The sequence below is a fragment of the Lepus europaeus genome, chromosome 6, assembly GCF_033115175.1.
Source record: "Lepus europaeus isolate LE1 chromosome 6, mLepTim1.pri, whole genome shotgun sequence".
NCBI lineage: Eukaryota > Metazoa > Chordata > Mammalia > Lagomorpha > Leporidae > Lepus > Lepus europaeus.
Genome location: NC_084832.1, coordinates 117039294 through 117054944, shown reverse-complemented (window position 1 = coordinate 117054944; position 15651 = coordinate 117039294). Strand labels below are relative to the sequence as shown.

Genomic DNA, 15651 nt, shown 5'->3' with positions numbered 1-15651 from the left:
TGCGCTTCAGGCCAGGGCGTTAACCTGCTGTGCCACAGCGATGGTCCCTGAAATAAATAAATCTTAAAAAAAAATTTTAAGATAATACTTTTTGTAATTCTGCGGCAGCAGCACTCTGGTCATCTTAAGCTCTAGCCCGTTTCAGCTCCCCTGAGATATGGCTCCTCTGCTTCATACTGTCTAAGATTCATTTTATGCAGTGAGTTTCTCAGAGGAAAAAGGTAAATAAAATTTTTCCTGACCTTTATACTTTTGTACTTTCCAAAACAAAGAATTCATGCTGTCAATAATCTGTGTGTTAATTTAGATTTCTGTATGTTAGGCTTTAAAGGGAGGGTTGTCTGTGGACATGTGATATGCCTATTTACAAGCAAAACATGAATCACAGTGGTGGATACATTTCCTGCACATATGATGAGGCAAATGTAAAATGATCATGATAGTTTGGATAAAAATGGTGGATGTCATCTTTGGCTTCTGGTGCGTTTTTCTATCTCTGTTAATCTACTCCATTTATAACTGTTTTCTCTTTGCGATTCTTCATGGGCAGTTTACATATTGTTTCTCCACTCCCATTTTGATGCAGCCTTGGTAAAGTGAGGCTAACAGGGCCCTAATCTTTCTGGGGACCACAGGCTCTTCTGTGTTTAAGAGCCCAACGGTCTGTCTACATTCCACACGGTAATTCTCTTTTTCACATCTCCTTGTTAGATTTTAAAGGAGTATTTCTGAAAGATCAGGATGGCACCCAAGGCTTTGCAAATAGGGTAAGAAAAGGAGCCTCTTGGGGAGCCTCTTGGGGAGCAGATTTGCATGACCACTGCAATCTAGACTTGGCTTCAGCGACTGCTGGCTGTGGAGTCCTCAGGTGCATCCAACCAAGGTGTATTTCTCTGCCACGCTCTCCGCTTGTCGGAACGCATGGTTACCAATTAAGACTTTAGAATTACGAAATGGCTTTTGTCAGTATTTCTCCCCATTTCCTAATCAGTTTTGTGACATTTCGTGTTCTTCTGGAAGCCTGTGGTTGGAAACTCCCAGGCCCTGACGTCGTGAGAGAATGTGGAGCGTCAGAAGCTGATCACGCAGGGAGAAGGACCACTGGTTTTTATCCATCTGCAGGAAGGAAAGTGGAAAAAACAAAGTGGCTTTTAAAGAACACCGATGACATTTGTTTATCAAGTTCCTTGTATGTCCGTCATTTCCTCCTTGGAACTGCATGTCGTGTCTATTCTGAAGTGCAGACACACCTTGGCTTAGGGTTGTTTGTTGACTTTTGGACCTCCGGCCGCTGTGTCACCTAGTTTGAGATGTCTTTGGTAATTTCTCATTGAGTTCAAGTTGAAGACGTCTTAGTTTTCAGAACAGCAAATCTTTTCTTAGAGAAAGGAAATTAGAGTTCTTGATGAAACCCTGAAACCACTGATTTGTACGTTACGTTGACAACCGGATGTAGGGCAGTGGTGGACCCATCGAAGTCGTTGAGGGTTGTTCTTACTGCTGAGAAATCACCTGTCTTAGAAAAGGATGCCTTGGTTTGCTGAAAGAGAACGGATACTTGGGAATTTAATCATGTATAGTCAAGCTTTAGAGATTTAGCAAGCTATAATTACAGGGGCACTCAGATCAGTGTGCAAAAGCCCCATTTTCCATCTCTGCTTTGTTATTAACTGATTTCACATCTCTGGGCCAGTCGGTCGTTAGGGCTGGTCCTAGAGGTATTTTAAAGACACGAGTCAGAAAACTAAAAGGTTGTCTATGCTGGCTGTGCTGTGATCAGCTCAACACTGGCTCTTGGCTACAAGTAGAATTTTAACTTTTGCAGTTAAAAAAAAATATATATATATATATATACATAAAAAAATCTAGATCCCATTCTAGATCCTGAACCAGAACCTCAGAGAGGTGAGACAGGGGTGTGGTTGTTTTTTCACGTCACAAGAACGATTGTAACTGTGCAGTGAGGGTTGAGAACCACACCCCACTATCTCCCTCGAAGATCTCATGGACTTTCCGAGCCAGAGTTGAAAGTCACTGATGGGAAGGGAGAATTGTGGAGACTCAAGGACAGAGGTCAGCATTACTGAGATTCTTGTATTTTACCACTGTGTAAACCATCCTTTCTTTCCTTCCTGGTTTGTTCCTTCCTGCTTGGAAAACAACAAGAAATTAAAACGTGGTAGCCCCAGCTCTAGTCTTATCCTCAGTGGCTCCTTCAACCTTCCTGGTGTTGAACTGGGCTTCCTTGTGTTGCAGCAGCCCACTGTCAGGATTCCTGAAGGAAGAAGGAAGATGGGGTATGATGTTAGGAGCCGTAGAGCCACAGTTGAAGGATAAGTGGCAGTGTTGGTCAGGACACAGTGGTGTAGCTGCCTGTCTTGCTCCATCCCTGTGTCCCTTTAGTAGCTACAGCGCCTCTGGGACTCCTTCCAGTCTTTAGCTGCTGAATTGTCTGCATCCATTAATCACCCCTTGTTGATTTCTTGCTGTTGTTCCTCTTAAGGACGCTTCTTGTTTGGTTCTCAGGTGTTTCTTAGGGCTTAGAGCAGTACACCTACTTAGTAGTTCAAAAACATTAGGTTGAATGAATGAGTAATCATAGCAACAGCTAGTATGTGTCCATGGCTGATAGTGTGAATCCCCAAGGAGGAGGGGTTGAGTTATGGGCATCTTGGACATCCTGTGTTTGCCTCGTGCCATGGCTGAGCCATGGAGCTGGTACAGTCATTGGTACAATGAGTTACGTAAACACAAGCATAAAAAAAACAGTGAAGAAAGTTGGAGAAACAAGGGAGGAGGCCAAAATGCTCCACAGGTTGAGATGAGGCAAAACCATGGTCTTGTATTAAAAATATTCTTGTGCACGTAGTCATTGAAGTTGTGTGAAGGGCTTCAAAAAGTTAATAAAAAATTAAGTTTGGAACAAAAAACCCATTGCTTATTCATTTCATGGCAGGAGGAGTTAAAGAGCACACATACTTCTAAAGAAACAAGGATCATCTTGGGGCCAGTGTTCTGGTGCTGCGGGTTAACCTGCTGTCTACAATGCTGGCATCCCATATGGGTACCAGTTCAAGTCCTGGCTACTCCATTTCTGATTCAGCTCTTTGCTAAAGTGCCAGGGAAAGCACCAGAAGATAGCCCTAGAGCTTGGTCCCCATGTGGGAGACCCAGATGAATTTCCTGGCTTTGGCCTGAGCCAGCCCAGGGCATAGTAGCTTTCTGGGGAGTAAAGTAGTGGATGGGATCTCTCTATCCCACTCTCTCAGTAACTCTGCCTTTTGAATAAGGAAAATAAGTAAAATAAGTAAAATAAAAAATTTTAAGGTTATGTCTAGCTAGCTTATATTTGGAAGCACAACTGACTAATGATAGAAATAGCTGCTGGTGAGGGAAACTTTTATTTTACTTTTGAAGAACCCTGCACATTATTTATTTTTGTAACTGAACAAAATATAGTTAGGGTCTAATGCTTTCACAAGAAATGTGTCCAAAATTCAGTGATATAAAAAGTTCACCCTTTCTGCTCACTGTTTTGCCTTATCCCATCCCTTTTACTAAGAAACTTTCACTAGTTGTCTTACTAGAAGGAAGTGGGCGCCAGCGCCACGGCTCACTAGGCTAATCCTCCGCCTGTGGCACCGGCGCCCTGGGTTCTAGTCCCGGTCAGGGCACCGGATTCTGTCCCCGTTGCCCCTCTTCCAGGCCAGCTCTCTGCTGTGGCCCAGGAGGGCAGTGGAGGATAGCCCAGGTGCTTGGGCCCTGCACCTGCACAGGAGACCAGGAGACCAGGAGGAAGCACCTGGCTCCTGGCTTCAGATTAGCATGGTGCGCCGGCCACAGCGGCCATTGGAGGGTGAACCAACAGAAAAGGAAGACCTTTCTCTCTGTCTCTCTCTCACTGTCCACTCTGCCTGTCAAAAAAAAAAAAAAAAAAAAAAAGAAGAAGAAGAAGAAGAAGGAAGTGGGCATGAAGTTTGTCTTAGTAGGCTGATAGGGTCCTAGATTTTTCTTAGCCAGTCATCTTCATCTTCCCATTCCACCAAAAAATAGCTAACTAAGCAAACAAAATCAGATGTGCTTCCTTGGGAAGAGTACTGTGTCTCTATTCATGCAATGACAAGTTTGCTAGAATCTCACTGCCGTTCAGTCTTGGCTGTCCTCTGTGAGTGCATCTGTGAGTCTCTGTGGTACGCATCTGAGGTCAGCCAGACGTCAGTATTTAAGAAAACCTGCACTGGGGCCTCTGTTGTTGCATAGCTGGTTAAGCAGCCTCCCGGGATCCCACATGGGCATCAGTTCCTGTCCTGGCTGCTCCACTTCCAATTTATCTCCCTACAGATGGCCTGGGAAAAGCAGTGGAAGGTGGTCCAAGTACTTGGATCCCTCCCTCCCATGTGGGAGACTCAGATGTAGCTCCATGCTCAGCTTCATTTGGGGTTGTGGCCATCTGGGAAGTGAACCAGCAGATGGAACATCTCCCTCTCCCTCTCTGTAGCTCTGCCTACAAAAATAACATAAGATAAATTCTTAAAAAAGTCCCCTCATGTATTTAGGTATATCTTGTTGATTGTATTTCACAGAAGAGCCCTCACTATTATAGATTAGTTTGGAACCCTGCCTCCCACATGGGAGACCTGGAAGAAGCTCCTAGCTCCTTGCTTCCGGCTTTTGCTTGGCCCAACCCTAATCATTGCAGCCATTTGGGGAGTGAACCAGTGGGTGGAAGATCTCTCGCTCTGTCTCTCTGTAACTCCATCTTTCAAATAAATAAATCAATCTTTAAAAAGTAAACAAATCTGCACTCTTCTCTGTGACCTACAGTGTCTTAGGGCTGGAGATTTAGCCAGTCAGAACAGGCTTTAGTGAACTTTTTAGTAAGGATCAGTTAATACTGTAGGCTGAGAGCCTTCGGGTTTCTGTCACAGCCAGTGGACAATGCCACAGCTGCTGGGTAAAGAATGGTGCAACCGGTCCAATCAAACTGTTATTTATAAAATTAGCCTGCTTGCTGCATTTGGCCTGCAGCTGAAATATTCCTGACTCCCTACTTAGCCTGGAGGATAACGGGAGAGAAATGTCGTTCAAAGAGAAAAATGCTTTAGTTGAGATATATCCCTTTACGTAAAGTTAGGGCATGTGGTGAGGCATTTGAAGTTAAGTTATTTGGATTAGAGAGTGGTGGAAGAAAGTCAATTTTCTGTCCAAAGTTGACATTTTTTTTACTGGTGTGTTACAAAGGAGTGTGGCTAGACCACACTAGCTGAAGATTGTCCTAATGCTCTCTGTACTGGCAGCTTTCTGGTTATTTTAGAACACATTTTTCAGCCTATATAACTGATCATTCCTAAGGTATCAAAAGTCCAGGTAGCTGTAACGAAGTGAATCACTCAGAAATATTTATGTCATTAAAAAATACAGCTGTCCCTTGGTGTCTTCGGGGATTAGTTCCAGGTTCCCCAGTAGAAACCAAATGTCCAAGTAAAGTCTTGAAAAAGTTTGCATGTAACCTGTCCACATCCCCTCCTGTGCAGCTGAAGTCATCTCTTGATTGGTTACAGTGCCTAATGTAGTGTAAATGATACATGAGTAGCTGTTAGAAGGAATTCTTTAGAAGGTAGTAGGCAAAAACGTCATGTGTTTTCCCCCTGCAGATCCAGGAGTGACTATGGTAATGATAAATGCTGAGGATAAAAAGTAAAGTTCTGTATTTGCTGTGGTGGGAGGAAGGAGGATTTTTGTGTAGTAAGGGAAATGCGAAGGACAGACTATTTGCCCAGTGGTTAGATGCCTCCTGGGTGGGACACCTGCATCTCATATTGGAGGAGTGCCTGTGTTTGAGTCCTCGCTGTGCTCCTAGTTCCAGCTTCTTGCTAGCACAGGCACTGGGAGGCAGTGGTGGGAGCTCACGTCGTTGGAGCCTACCACACAAGTGAGAAGTGTGCATTCAATTCCCAGCGCCTGTTTTGGTTCGGCCCAGCCCTGTCTGTTGTGGACCTTTAGGGAGTGAACCAGCAAATGGACTGTCTTCTCTCTCTGTCTCTTAAATAAATATAGACAAAACAAAGAAAAAAAATAAACTTTGATATTCCTTGCAACCTGTTAACAGTGTGGATCTTTCCATTGTCTCCAGCTGGTGGGAACTCCTTCCCTCATGGTTTTGCTGGTAGTCTACAAACAGCGTGGTGGTAATGCAGTCCTTAGAAGGCTTCCATACAGCAGTTAGCCATTTGTGATGGGCAGCTGGCTGTGTGGAGAGCCGGCAAAACACTACAGTGTGAAGTTGTTTCCTGTTATTTATCTTTTTTAGAATATGAGGTCAGTTGTTCACTATTTGCCCAGTACAGAACATAAGTGTTTTTTTTTTTTTTTAAAGATTTGTTTATTTGAAAAGCAGAAGAGGAACGGAGGTGTGAGAAAGAGAGAATGAGAGAAAGAGAGAGAATGAGAGAGAGAGTGCAGTTAAGTCTGGGCCAGGCTGAAGACAGGGGTCAGGAACTGCTTCCGGGTCTCCCACACGGGAGGCAGGGACCCGAGCCCTTAGGTCATTTTCTGCTGCCTTTCCAGGTTCCTTACCAGGACCTGGAGCAACCAGGATTCAGACTGGTGCTGGCATTACAGGTGGCAGCTTAACCTGCGGTGCCACAGTGCTGGCCACAGGACACAGGATGTACATCTTAGAGGGTGTTTACTTCCCTGTGTTCATTTCTTCAGCAGTGCATCTAGCAGGTGTTGAAGGCTCGTACAAGAATCCTTTGAGAGTTGTTGGCACACAGCCATTACCAAGCAGAGTTGCAGTTCTTTTTTTTTTTTTTTTAAACACATTCAGCATTGCCTTTGAGTGGCAGCAGTGATTTTTTTTTTTTTTAAAGAATTATTTCTTTATTTGAAAGGCAGAGTTACAGAGAGGCAGAGGCAGAAAGAGAGAGGTCTTCCATCTGCTGGTTCAGTCCCCCAATGGCCGCAATGGCCAGAGCTGGACCGATCCACAGCCAGGAGCCAGGAATTTCTTCTGGGTCTTCTATGCAGGTTTAGGGCACAAGAACTTGGGCCATCTGCTGATGCTTTCCCAGGCCATAGCAGAGAGCTGGATTGGAAATGGAGCAGCCGGGACTCGAACCGGCACCCATATGGGATGCCAGCTCTGCAGGCAGAGGCTTTACCTGCTAGGACACAGCACCGGCCCTGAGAGGTATAGTTCTTATTTAGAAAAAATATATTATTGTGGACTTGAGTGTTTTTTATTATAGAAGATACCCCTTCTATGTGAATCATATGCTGGGAGTGAAGAGTGGATTTGTTTGATTTTTTTTGTATCATTTTATTCCAATGATAGCTTGTCACTGTTCATGAATATCACAGAAATTTGGGTTTGATAATCCGTTAGGAGGTGTACACTGCAGAGTCTCTGAATAACCAGTTGAGTTTGGAGCACAGGCATGGTTTGTTTGGCTCATGTAATATTTAACGTCTCTGTTCGTTTCCAGCTATTAAAAGTCGCGTGAGTGTTCTCCCATTTGGCCCTCTCTATGGACCTTCAGTTACTATTCTTTAATGGTGCTGATTTTTCTTTCCCAGGCTAAAGATCTAATAATCACACCAGCCACCATTTTAAAAGAGAAACCAGACCCGAGTGGTCTGGTGTTTGGAAGTGTGTTCACCGATCACATGTTGACAGTGGAGTGGTCGTCTGAGGGTGGATGGGAGAAGCCCCACATCCAGCCTTTTCAGAACCTCTCGCTGCATCCTGGATCTTCAGCTTTGCATTATGGAGTGGAGGTGAGTCCTTGGGACCAGACGGGGGTGCGAGTGTTTCCTTGACGTGGGTACGAGTACCTCCCCTGCTACAGCGGCTTTTGTGGGGAGGGTTGCATTCGGCACAGCAGTTAGGTTAACAGTTGGAAAGTCTGCATTTCATTTCGGGGTCCTGCTCTTGATCCAGCTTCCTGCTGATGAGCATCCTGGGAGGCAGAGGTGATGGCTCAGGTAGTTAGGTCCCTGCTTACCCAGGTGAGAGACCCACATGGAGTTCCAACCTCCTGGCTTCAGTCTGAGCCAGCCCAAGTTTGTTGTGGGTAGTTGGGGAGTGAGCCAGCAACTGGAAGCTATACTGCTTTTTCTTTCTGCCTTTCCAATAAAGTTTAAAAAAATTTTAAGGTAGCTTTTGGTAGTATAGTTGTATCATATTTACTGGAGGAAGTCATAAATTCCTTTAAAGTTTTTGCTGTAGACAGTTGGATTGAGGATAAGTCTGAAGAACTAATTTGTCAGATCTTGAATTTTCTCTCATGTCAATTAAAAAACTTCTAGAGCAAATAGAAAGTATCTTTGGTAGTGAAAATAATGAAAAAGACGGTACTGTTTATACAGTGCTGTTAACTTCTCAGATCTTCTAGTGATTGAGAAGGGGCCACTGTTGAGTAAAATGTTAGGATTAGACTTTAATTGTATCTGCATGTTTTTAACAGATCGTTGTGCCTATTAAGGGACATGTAATTAAATGTCCTCCTTCAGGCATGAGTTAGAATACTATAATCATAAAATGTTGAGAGAATTCTTTCCCTGGACCGTTTGAGGATTCACAGTTAACCAGATGTACACTGTACTCCTCATTCTCTTGATCTCACATTTTACTTTAGTTTTATTGTGTTGGACATCTTTCCCACAACATTAGGGACACTGGAAATGAACAATTGTCAACCTGTTAAGAGACTAAAAAATGGTGAAATGTTAGTCGTTATTGTGGTAAAATAACTACTTTTGCTCATTGACATCCTGCAGAGTGGCCTGTATTAAGGACTTTATTTGCAGCACCTCATTTAGTTTTCTTAAGTGAGGAAGCATGTGATTAAGCATTCAGGATCTGGAGTCAGACTTGCTGGGCTCACATTCTGTCTCTGTTGCTCCCTAGGGCACTCTGTTTTAGGAAAGGCAGTCATCTGTGCTTTAATTTTCTTATGTATAGAACTGTGGTAGTGATGCTGTCTAACTCATAGTGTGCATGTAATTATAAAAATGAGCTCATTCATTCCAGCATATAGGGCCAGCCATGCTGTGTGGTAGGAGCCAGACTTGCTAGCTGCATCAGTCCATGATGGAGCAGTAGCATCTGTTACAGAGGTAGGCTCAGAGAAGTTTATTTCTTGCCCAAGAATACACAACAGTATATGAGAAGGCAGGGAACCACATGTCTTATCAGAGTTCCTGGCTTCAATACCCACCTCTACCTCCTGACTCCAGCATCCTGCTAATGCAGGTGCTGGGAGACAGCAGTGATGGTTCAACTAATTGGGTCCCCACCATCCATAAGGGCGATGCGGATTGAGTTCATGGCTCCCAGATTCAGCCTCCCATCATCCTTGGCTGTCATGGGCATTTAGGGAGAGAACCAGCACATGGGATCTCTGCCTTCTGTCTGCCCCTCTGCTTCTCAAATAAGTATATTTTTTAAAAAAAAAATACATCAAATAATTTTGAAAATTCATTGCCTATGCATATGGACCCCAAAATTGTTGAATTTAGGAAGTTAAGTTCCACTCTCAGTGTTATTCCTTAATAGTTATTACATTGAATGAGTTCTTCATTATTTATACCAAGCCCTTACCATGTCATAGGATATAATGAATTTGTGCTTTTAAATTTGGAATGTAGCCAAGCCAAGGGCACTTATTCTTAAACTGAGCATGGAGTCTATATTCTAATGCAGTGAGATAAGCAGCAGCTTGCAACACTGGCTTCTGATCTAGCTCCCTGCTAATGTGCATGGGAAAAGTAGCTGAAAATGGGTCAAGTGTTTGGGTCCCTGCCACCCATGTGGGAGACGCAGTTGGAGTTCCAGGCTCCTGGTTTCAATCTGATCATGACCCAGCCATTGAATCCCCTTGAGGAGTAAACCAGCAGGTGGAAGATCTCTCTCTTTTTCTGTGTGTGTGTGTGTGTGTGTCTCCTCCCCAACCCTACCCCTGCCCCATCCCTCTACTTATTAAGTCAATAAATAAATCTGTTAAAAAATCAAAATTTCAAGTGAAAATTAGAGTTTTGGTAAATGGTATCCACCACTGTGAACTGAACTACTTTGAACTATTAAAGAGATTTTTGATGATATTAGTGGTTATATTAACACTATGGAAAGATGTTAATCTTTTAAAGACCTGCATAACTCATTGAGCCAATATTTTCCAAATGACCACTGCATGAATTACAAATTTTTGCATGGATGAAAATCTATTAAGTGCAAGGTATACTCTGATGGCTTTTTTTAAAAAAAATTATTTATTTATTTATTTGAAAGAATGACAGTGGGAGAGACAAGACATCTTCTGTATGCTCTTCACTTCCCAAGTGGCCCCAGTAACCAGGGATGGACAAGACCAAACCAGAAGCCAAGAACCTCACCCTGGTTCTCACATGAGTGATAGGGGCCAGACACATGGGTCATCATCTGCTGCCTTCCCAGGCTTATTGGCAGGGAGCAGGATTGGAAGCAAAGCAGTCAGGTCTCGAACCATCGCTCTCATAGGGGATGCTGGCATTGCAAGCTGTGGCCTAACCCACTGTACCACAAAGCCAGCTCCTCTGATGGCCTTTTGCTGTGTCCCCATAATCCCACTTTAGTCTCCTTGTGAGTGTCAACCACTAGGATACTCTCTGGTGGGATCATTGGGGTATGGAGGGAAGTGGCAGCTATTTGGCTGTGTGCACATCCACACCTCCTGGTTCATCATCAAGTGCTAATGTAGGTGATACTGTGAAGGAATTTTGCAGGTGTGATTGAAGTCCCTAATCTGTTGATTGAATATTAGTGAAAAGGGAGAATTTTTCTGGGTGAGTCTGACCTTGAGAACTCCCTAAGGTGAGAGATTCCAAATAGAGCTAGACCTGCACTTGATCTCTGTTTCTCTCTGTCTCTTCCACTGGACTGACAGGTACCCAGGGGCTGCAGCTCGTATCTGTTAGGCTCCAGCCTGCTTGCAGTGTCTCCCTTCTGGCTGCCTGTCCTTGAGACTTTGTGCGGGCTCTACAAGGGAGTTGGCCAGCTGCTCCTCAATAAGTTTGTTCATAATATACGTATCTCCTACTGGCTATACTTGAGTTGAACCCTGACTGACCAGTGGATTGTAAAAAAGTAACAGAATCTGGAATTTAATTAATAGGGTTTCTGATGCCATAGTGTACTAACCTTAACAGGACTGCCATTTGTTGATTTTTGGCATGATGTCAAAGAAGAATCTCCGCAATTGTCTGAAAAGGTCGTAAAAAATACCCTCCCTCTCTTGACTGCAAGTCTTGTAATATTTTGGTTTCCTTTACCTCTACTGCCACCCAAACAAGACTGCAGGAGATTGAATGCAGAATCTGAGACTGGAATCTGGTTGTTTTCTGTTAAGCCAAATGCTTAAATTTGAAATAATTTAAAACAGTGCCATACAAAACACTAATTCTTTTGTAAAATAGTTATTTTTTCATTAAAATATGTTAACATGTCAAAGTTTATTTTTTGTGAAATTTTCTTATTTTTAATATGCAGATAGAATAATCACATAAAAAAACTCTTTGATGTCTTCATAATTTCTAAAAATATTCTGAGATCAAAAATTTAAGAACTGCTGCTTAACGATATCTTTCAGAATGCAATTGCTGGGACCGGTGCTGTGGCGCAGCAGGTTAAAGCCCCAGCCTGCAGCACTGACATCCATATTGCTACTGGTTTGAGTTCTGTCTGTTCTACTTTTAATCCAACTCCCTGCTAATGTGCCAGGGAAATCAGTGGAGGATGGCCCAAGTGCTTGGGCCCCTGCAGCCATGTGGGAGACCTGGAAGAAGCTTCTGGCTCTTGGCTTCGGATTGCTTCATCCTGGTCCATTATATCCATTTAGGGAGTGACCCAGTATATGGAAGACCCCTCCCCCTCCCCCTCCCTCTCTCCCTCCCTCTCTCTCTCTCTCTGTGTGTGTGTCTCTACTTCTATCTGTAACTCTTTCAATTAAATAAAAAAAATGTTTTTTGAACAAAAGAATGCAATTGCTGATCATACCATGAGTTGTAAAAGAAAGGAGAAAACTTGTTACCAAAGTGGTTTTACCCATTTTTATGCCCACCCACCGTGAGTATTTCTGTTATGCCACAACCTTGACAACTCTTAGTATAGTCAAATTTTATAATTTTAGGTAATGTAGAATGACATCTCAATTAGGATATTATTTTTCACTTCTGAAAAGGTTGAATCTCATGTATTTATTGGTCAACTGGATGTCTTTTTTGAAGTGCTTATTTGTTCAAATCTCTTGCTCACTTTTCTATTTTGTTATCTTTTGGTTTTCTGTGTAAGAAGTTTATTGGTAACTTGTTCAATCTGTGCATGGGTAATGTTTCTTGAATCACTTTTGGTAAGTTTTATTTTTTTCTTGGAATTTTCCATCTTCTCTCCATTTTCAAATATATAGGTATAAAATTGTTACAACAACCCCTTGTTAAGTTTTTGAGGTTCACAGCATCTGTGTTTTTGTGTTGTTTTTCTTCATTCATTCATTCATTCATTAGTCATGCCTTTTTTATTGTTACTGTTTTTTAAAATTTTTTTAGGGAATACAAATTTCATGTATTTCATATATACAAATTCAGGAACATAATGATACTCTCCAGCCTACCCTCCTTCCCACCCGTGCTCCAACTCTTCTTCCTCCCTCTCCTATTCTCACTCTTAATTTGTACAAAGATGTATTTTTAGTATACTTTATACTTTGAAAGTTAACCCTATACTAAATAAAGAGTTCAAAAAACACTTGCTCAACAATAAGGAAAAAGGCTGTAAACAATCATTAATCTCAAAATGTCCATTTCACTTCAATATATTACATTTTAGGTACTCTATTACCTTTCATTCAGAAAAACATATGATATCTTTTTGGGACTGCCTTATTTCACTAAGTATAATGGTTTCCAGTTTCATCCATTTTGTTGCAAAACAAAGCATTTTATTTTTTTCACAGCTAAGTAGTACTCCATAGTGTATAGATACCATAATTGCTTTATCCAGTCATCAGTTGATGGGCATCTGGGTTGATTCCATACCTTAGCCATTGTGAATTGAGCGGCACTGAACGTGGGGATACAGATAACCCATGCGGATTTATTTTGGTTTGGATAAATTCCCAGGAGTTGGATAACTGGGTCATATGGAAGGTCTATATTTAGATTTTTTTTTTTTTTGACAGGTAGAGTGGACAGTGAGAGAGAGAGAGACAGAGAGAAAGGTCTTCCTTTGCCGTTGGTTCACCCTCCAATGGCCGCTGCGGCCGGCGCATCGCACTGATCTGAAGCCAGGAGCCAGGTGCTTCCTCCTGGTCTCCTGTGCAGGTGCAGGGCCCAAGCACCTGGGCTATCCTCCACTGCCCTCCTGGGCCACAGCAGAGAGCTGGCCTGGAAGAGGGGCAACTGGGATAGAATCCGGCACCCCGACCGGGACTAGAACCCGGTGTGCCAGCGCCGCTAGGTGGAGGATTAGCCTGTTGAGCCACGGCGCCGGCCTATATTTAGATTTTTAAGGTATCTCTATACTCTCTTCCATGGTGGCTGCACCAGTTTACATTCCCACCAACAGTGAATTAGGGTACCTTTTCCCCCACATCCTCACCAGCTTTGGTTGTTTGTTGATTTCTGTATGAAAGCCTTTCTAACCTGGGTGAGATGAAACCTCACTGTGATTTTGATTTGTGTTTTCCTGATGACTAGTGATCCTGAGCATTTTTTAAAGTGTCTGTTGGCCATTTGAGTTTCCTTTCTTGAAAAATGCCTATCTAAGTCAATTGCCAATTTTTAAACTAGATTGCATGTTTTGCTATTGTTCAATTTCTTGAGCTCTTAAGATTCTGGATATTAATCCTTTATCAATTCTATAGTTTGCAGATATTTTCTCCCATTCTGTCTGCTGCCTGTTCACTTTCTTGAGTACTTCTTTGCAGAATGGAAGCTTCCCAGCTTGATGCTATCCCATTTGTCTATGATGGCTTTCATTGCCTGTGCTTCTGGGGACTTTTTCAAGAACTCTGTCTATACCAAAGTCTTACAATGTTTCCCCAGTGTTCTCTAGTAATTTGATGTTATCGGGTTATAGATTTAGGTCTTTGATCTATTTTGAGTGAATTTTTGTATAAGGTGTAAGGTAGGGGTCTTGCTTAATACCTGTGCATGTGGAGATCCAATTTTCCTACCACCATTTGTTGAAGAGACTATCCTTGTTCTGGGGGTTGATTTTAGCTCTTGTGTCAAAGATAAGTTAGTTGTAGATGCGTGGATTGATTTCTGGAGTTTATATACTGTTTCATCGGTCTACATATGTGTTTTTGTGCCAATATCAGGCTGTTCGATGATAACTGTATGTAATATGTATTGAAATCTGGTATTGTGATGCCTCTGGCTTTGTTTTTGTTGTATAAGATTGCTTTAGCTACTTGAGATCGCTTGTATTTCCATATGAATTTTAACATTGTTTTTTCTAGATCTGAGAAGAATGTTTTTGTTATTTTGATTGGTATCTTTTTCAGGTTTGGGAAGTAAGGTGATACTGGCTCCATAGAAATAATTTGGAGGATTCTCTCTGTTTTGATTGTTTTGAATAACTTGAGAAGAAGTGGAGTTAGTTCTTTAAATGTCTGGTAGAATTCAGCACTGAGGCCTTCCGGTCCTGGGCTTTTCTTTTTTGGGAGGTTCTTTATTACTGATTCAATTTCTGTTTTGGTAATGGGTCTATTTAGGTTTACTGTGTCTTCATGGCTCAATTTAGGTAGGTTGTATATGTCCAGGAATCTATTCATTTCTTCTAGGTTTCCTGATTGGTTGGCATATAGCTCTTTGTAGTAATTTCTGATGATTCTTTTTATTTCTGTGGTGTCTGTTGTTATATTTACTTTTTCTTCTCTAATTTTATTTATTTAGGTCTTCTCTCTACTTTTTTTGGTTAGTTGGGCCAATGTTGTGTCAATTTTGTTTAATGTTTTCAAAAAACTAGCTCTATGTTTTGCTGATCTGTAGTATTGTTTCTTTTGTTTCAATTTTGTTGATTTCTTCTCTAATCATAATTATTTGTTCTACTGGTTTTGGGTTTGGTTTGCTGCTGTTTTTCTAGATTCTTGAGGTGCATAGATAGATCATTTATTTGGTGCCTTTCCAGTTTTTTTTTGTTGTAGGCACCAATTGCTGTAAACTTTACTCTTGGCGCTGCTTTTGCTGTATCCCACAAATCTTGATATGATGTATTGGAATCTTCATTGTTTCCAGAAATTTTTTGATTTCTCTTTTGATTTCTTCTATGACCCATTGTTCATTCAGAAACATGTTGTTCATACTCCATGTGTTTACACATGATGTACAGATTCTTGAGTTGTTGATTTCCAGCTTCTTTGCATTGTGGTCAGAGAAGATGCATGCTATGATTTCAATTTTTTTTGAATTTGCTGAGACTCACTTTATGGCCTAGCATATGGTCAATCCTAGAGAAAGTTCCATGCACCGGAGAAAAAAATGTGTACTCTGTGGCTGTAGGGTGGAATCCTCTGTAGATATTTGCTAGGTCTATGTGGTCTATCGTGTCAATTAGCTCTGTTGTTTCCTTTTTGATTTTCTGTCTGGTTGATCTATTCATTGCTGAAAGAT

General features: G+C 42.0%; 1 protein-coding gene across 1 annotated transcript in view; it reads left to right on the top strand.

The window, feature by feature from the left end:
- The window catches only part of BCAT1 (branched chain amino acid transaminase 1), a 121423-nt gene that overhangs the window by 42424 nt on the left and 63348 nt on the right, over positions 1–15651 (top strand). The window contains exon 3 of the mRNA XM_062195527.1: positions 7579–7779. Within this exon, the coding sequence (XP_062051511.1) occupies positions 7579–7779 (201 nt within the window). The remainder of the gene's footprint in view (positions 1–7578; positions 7780–15651) is intronic.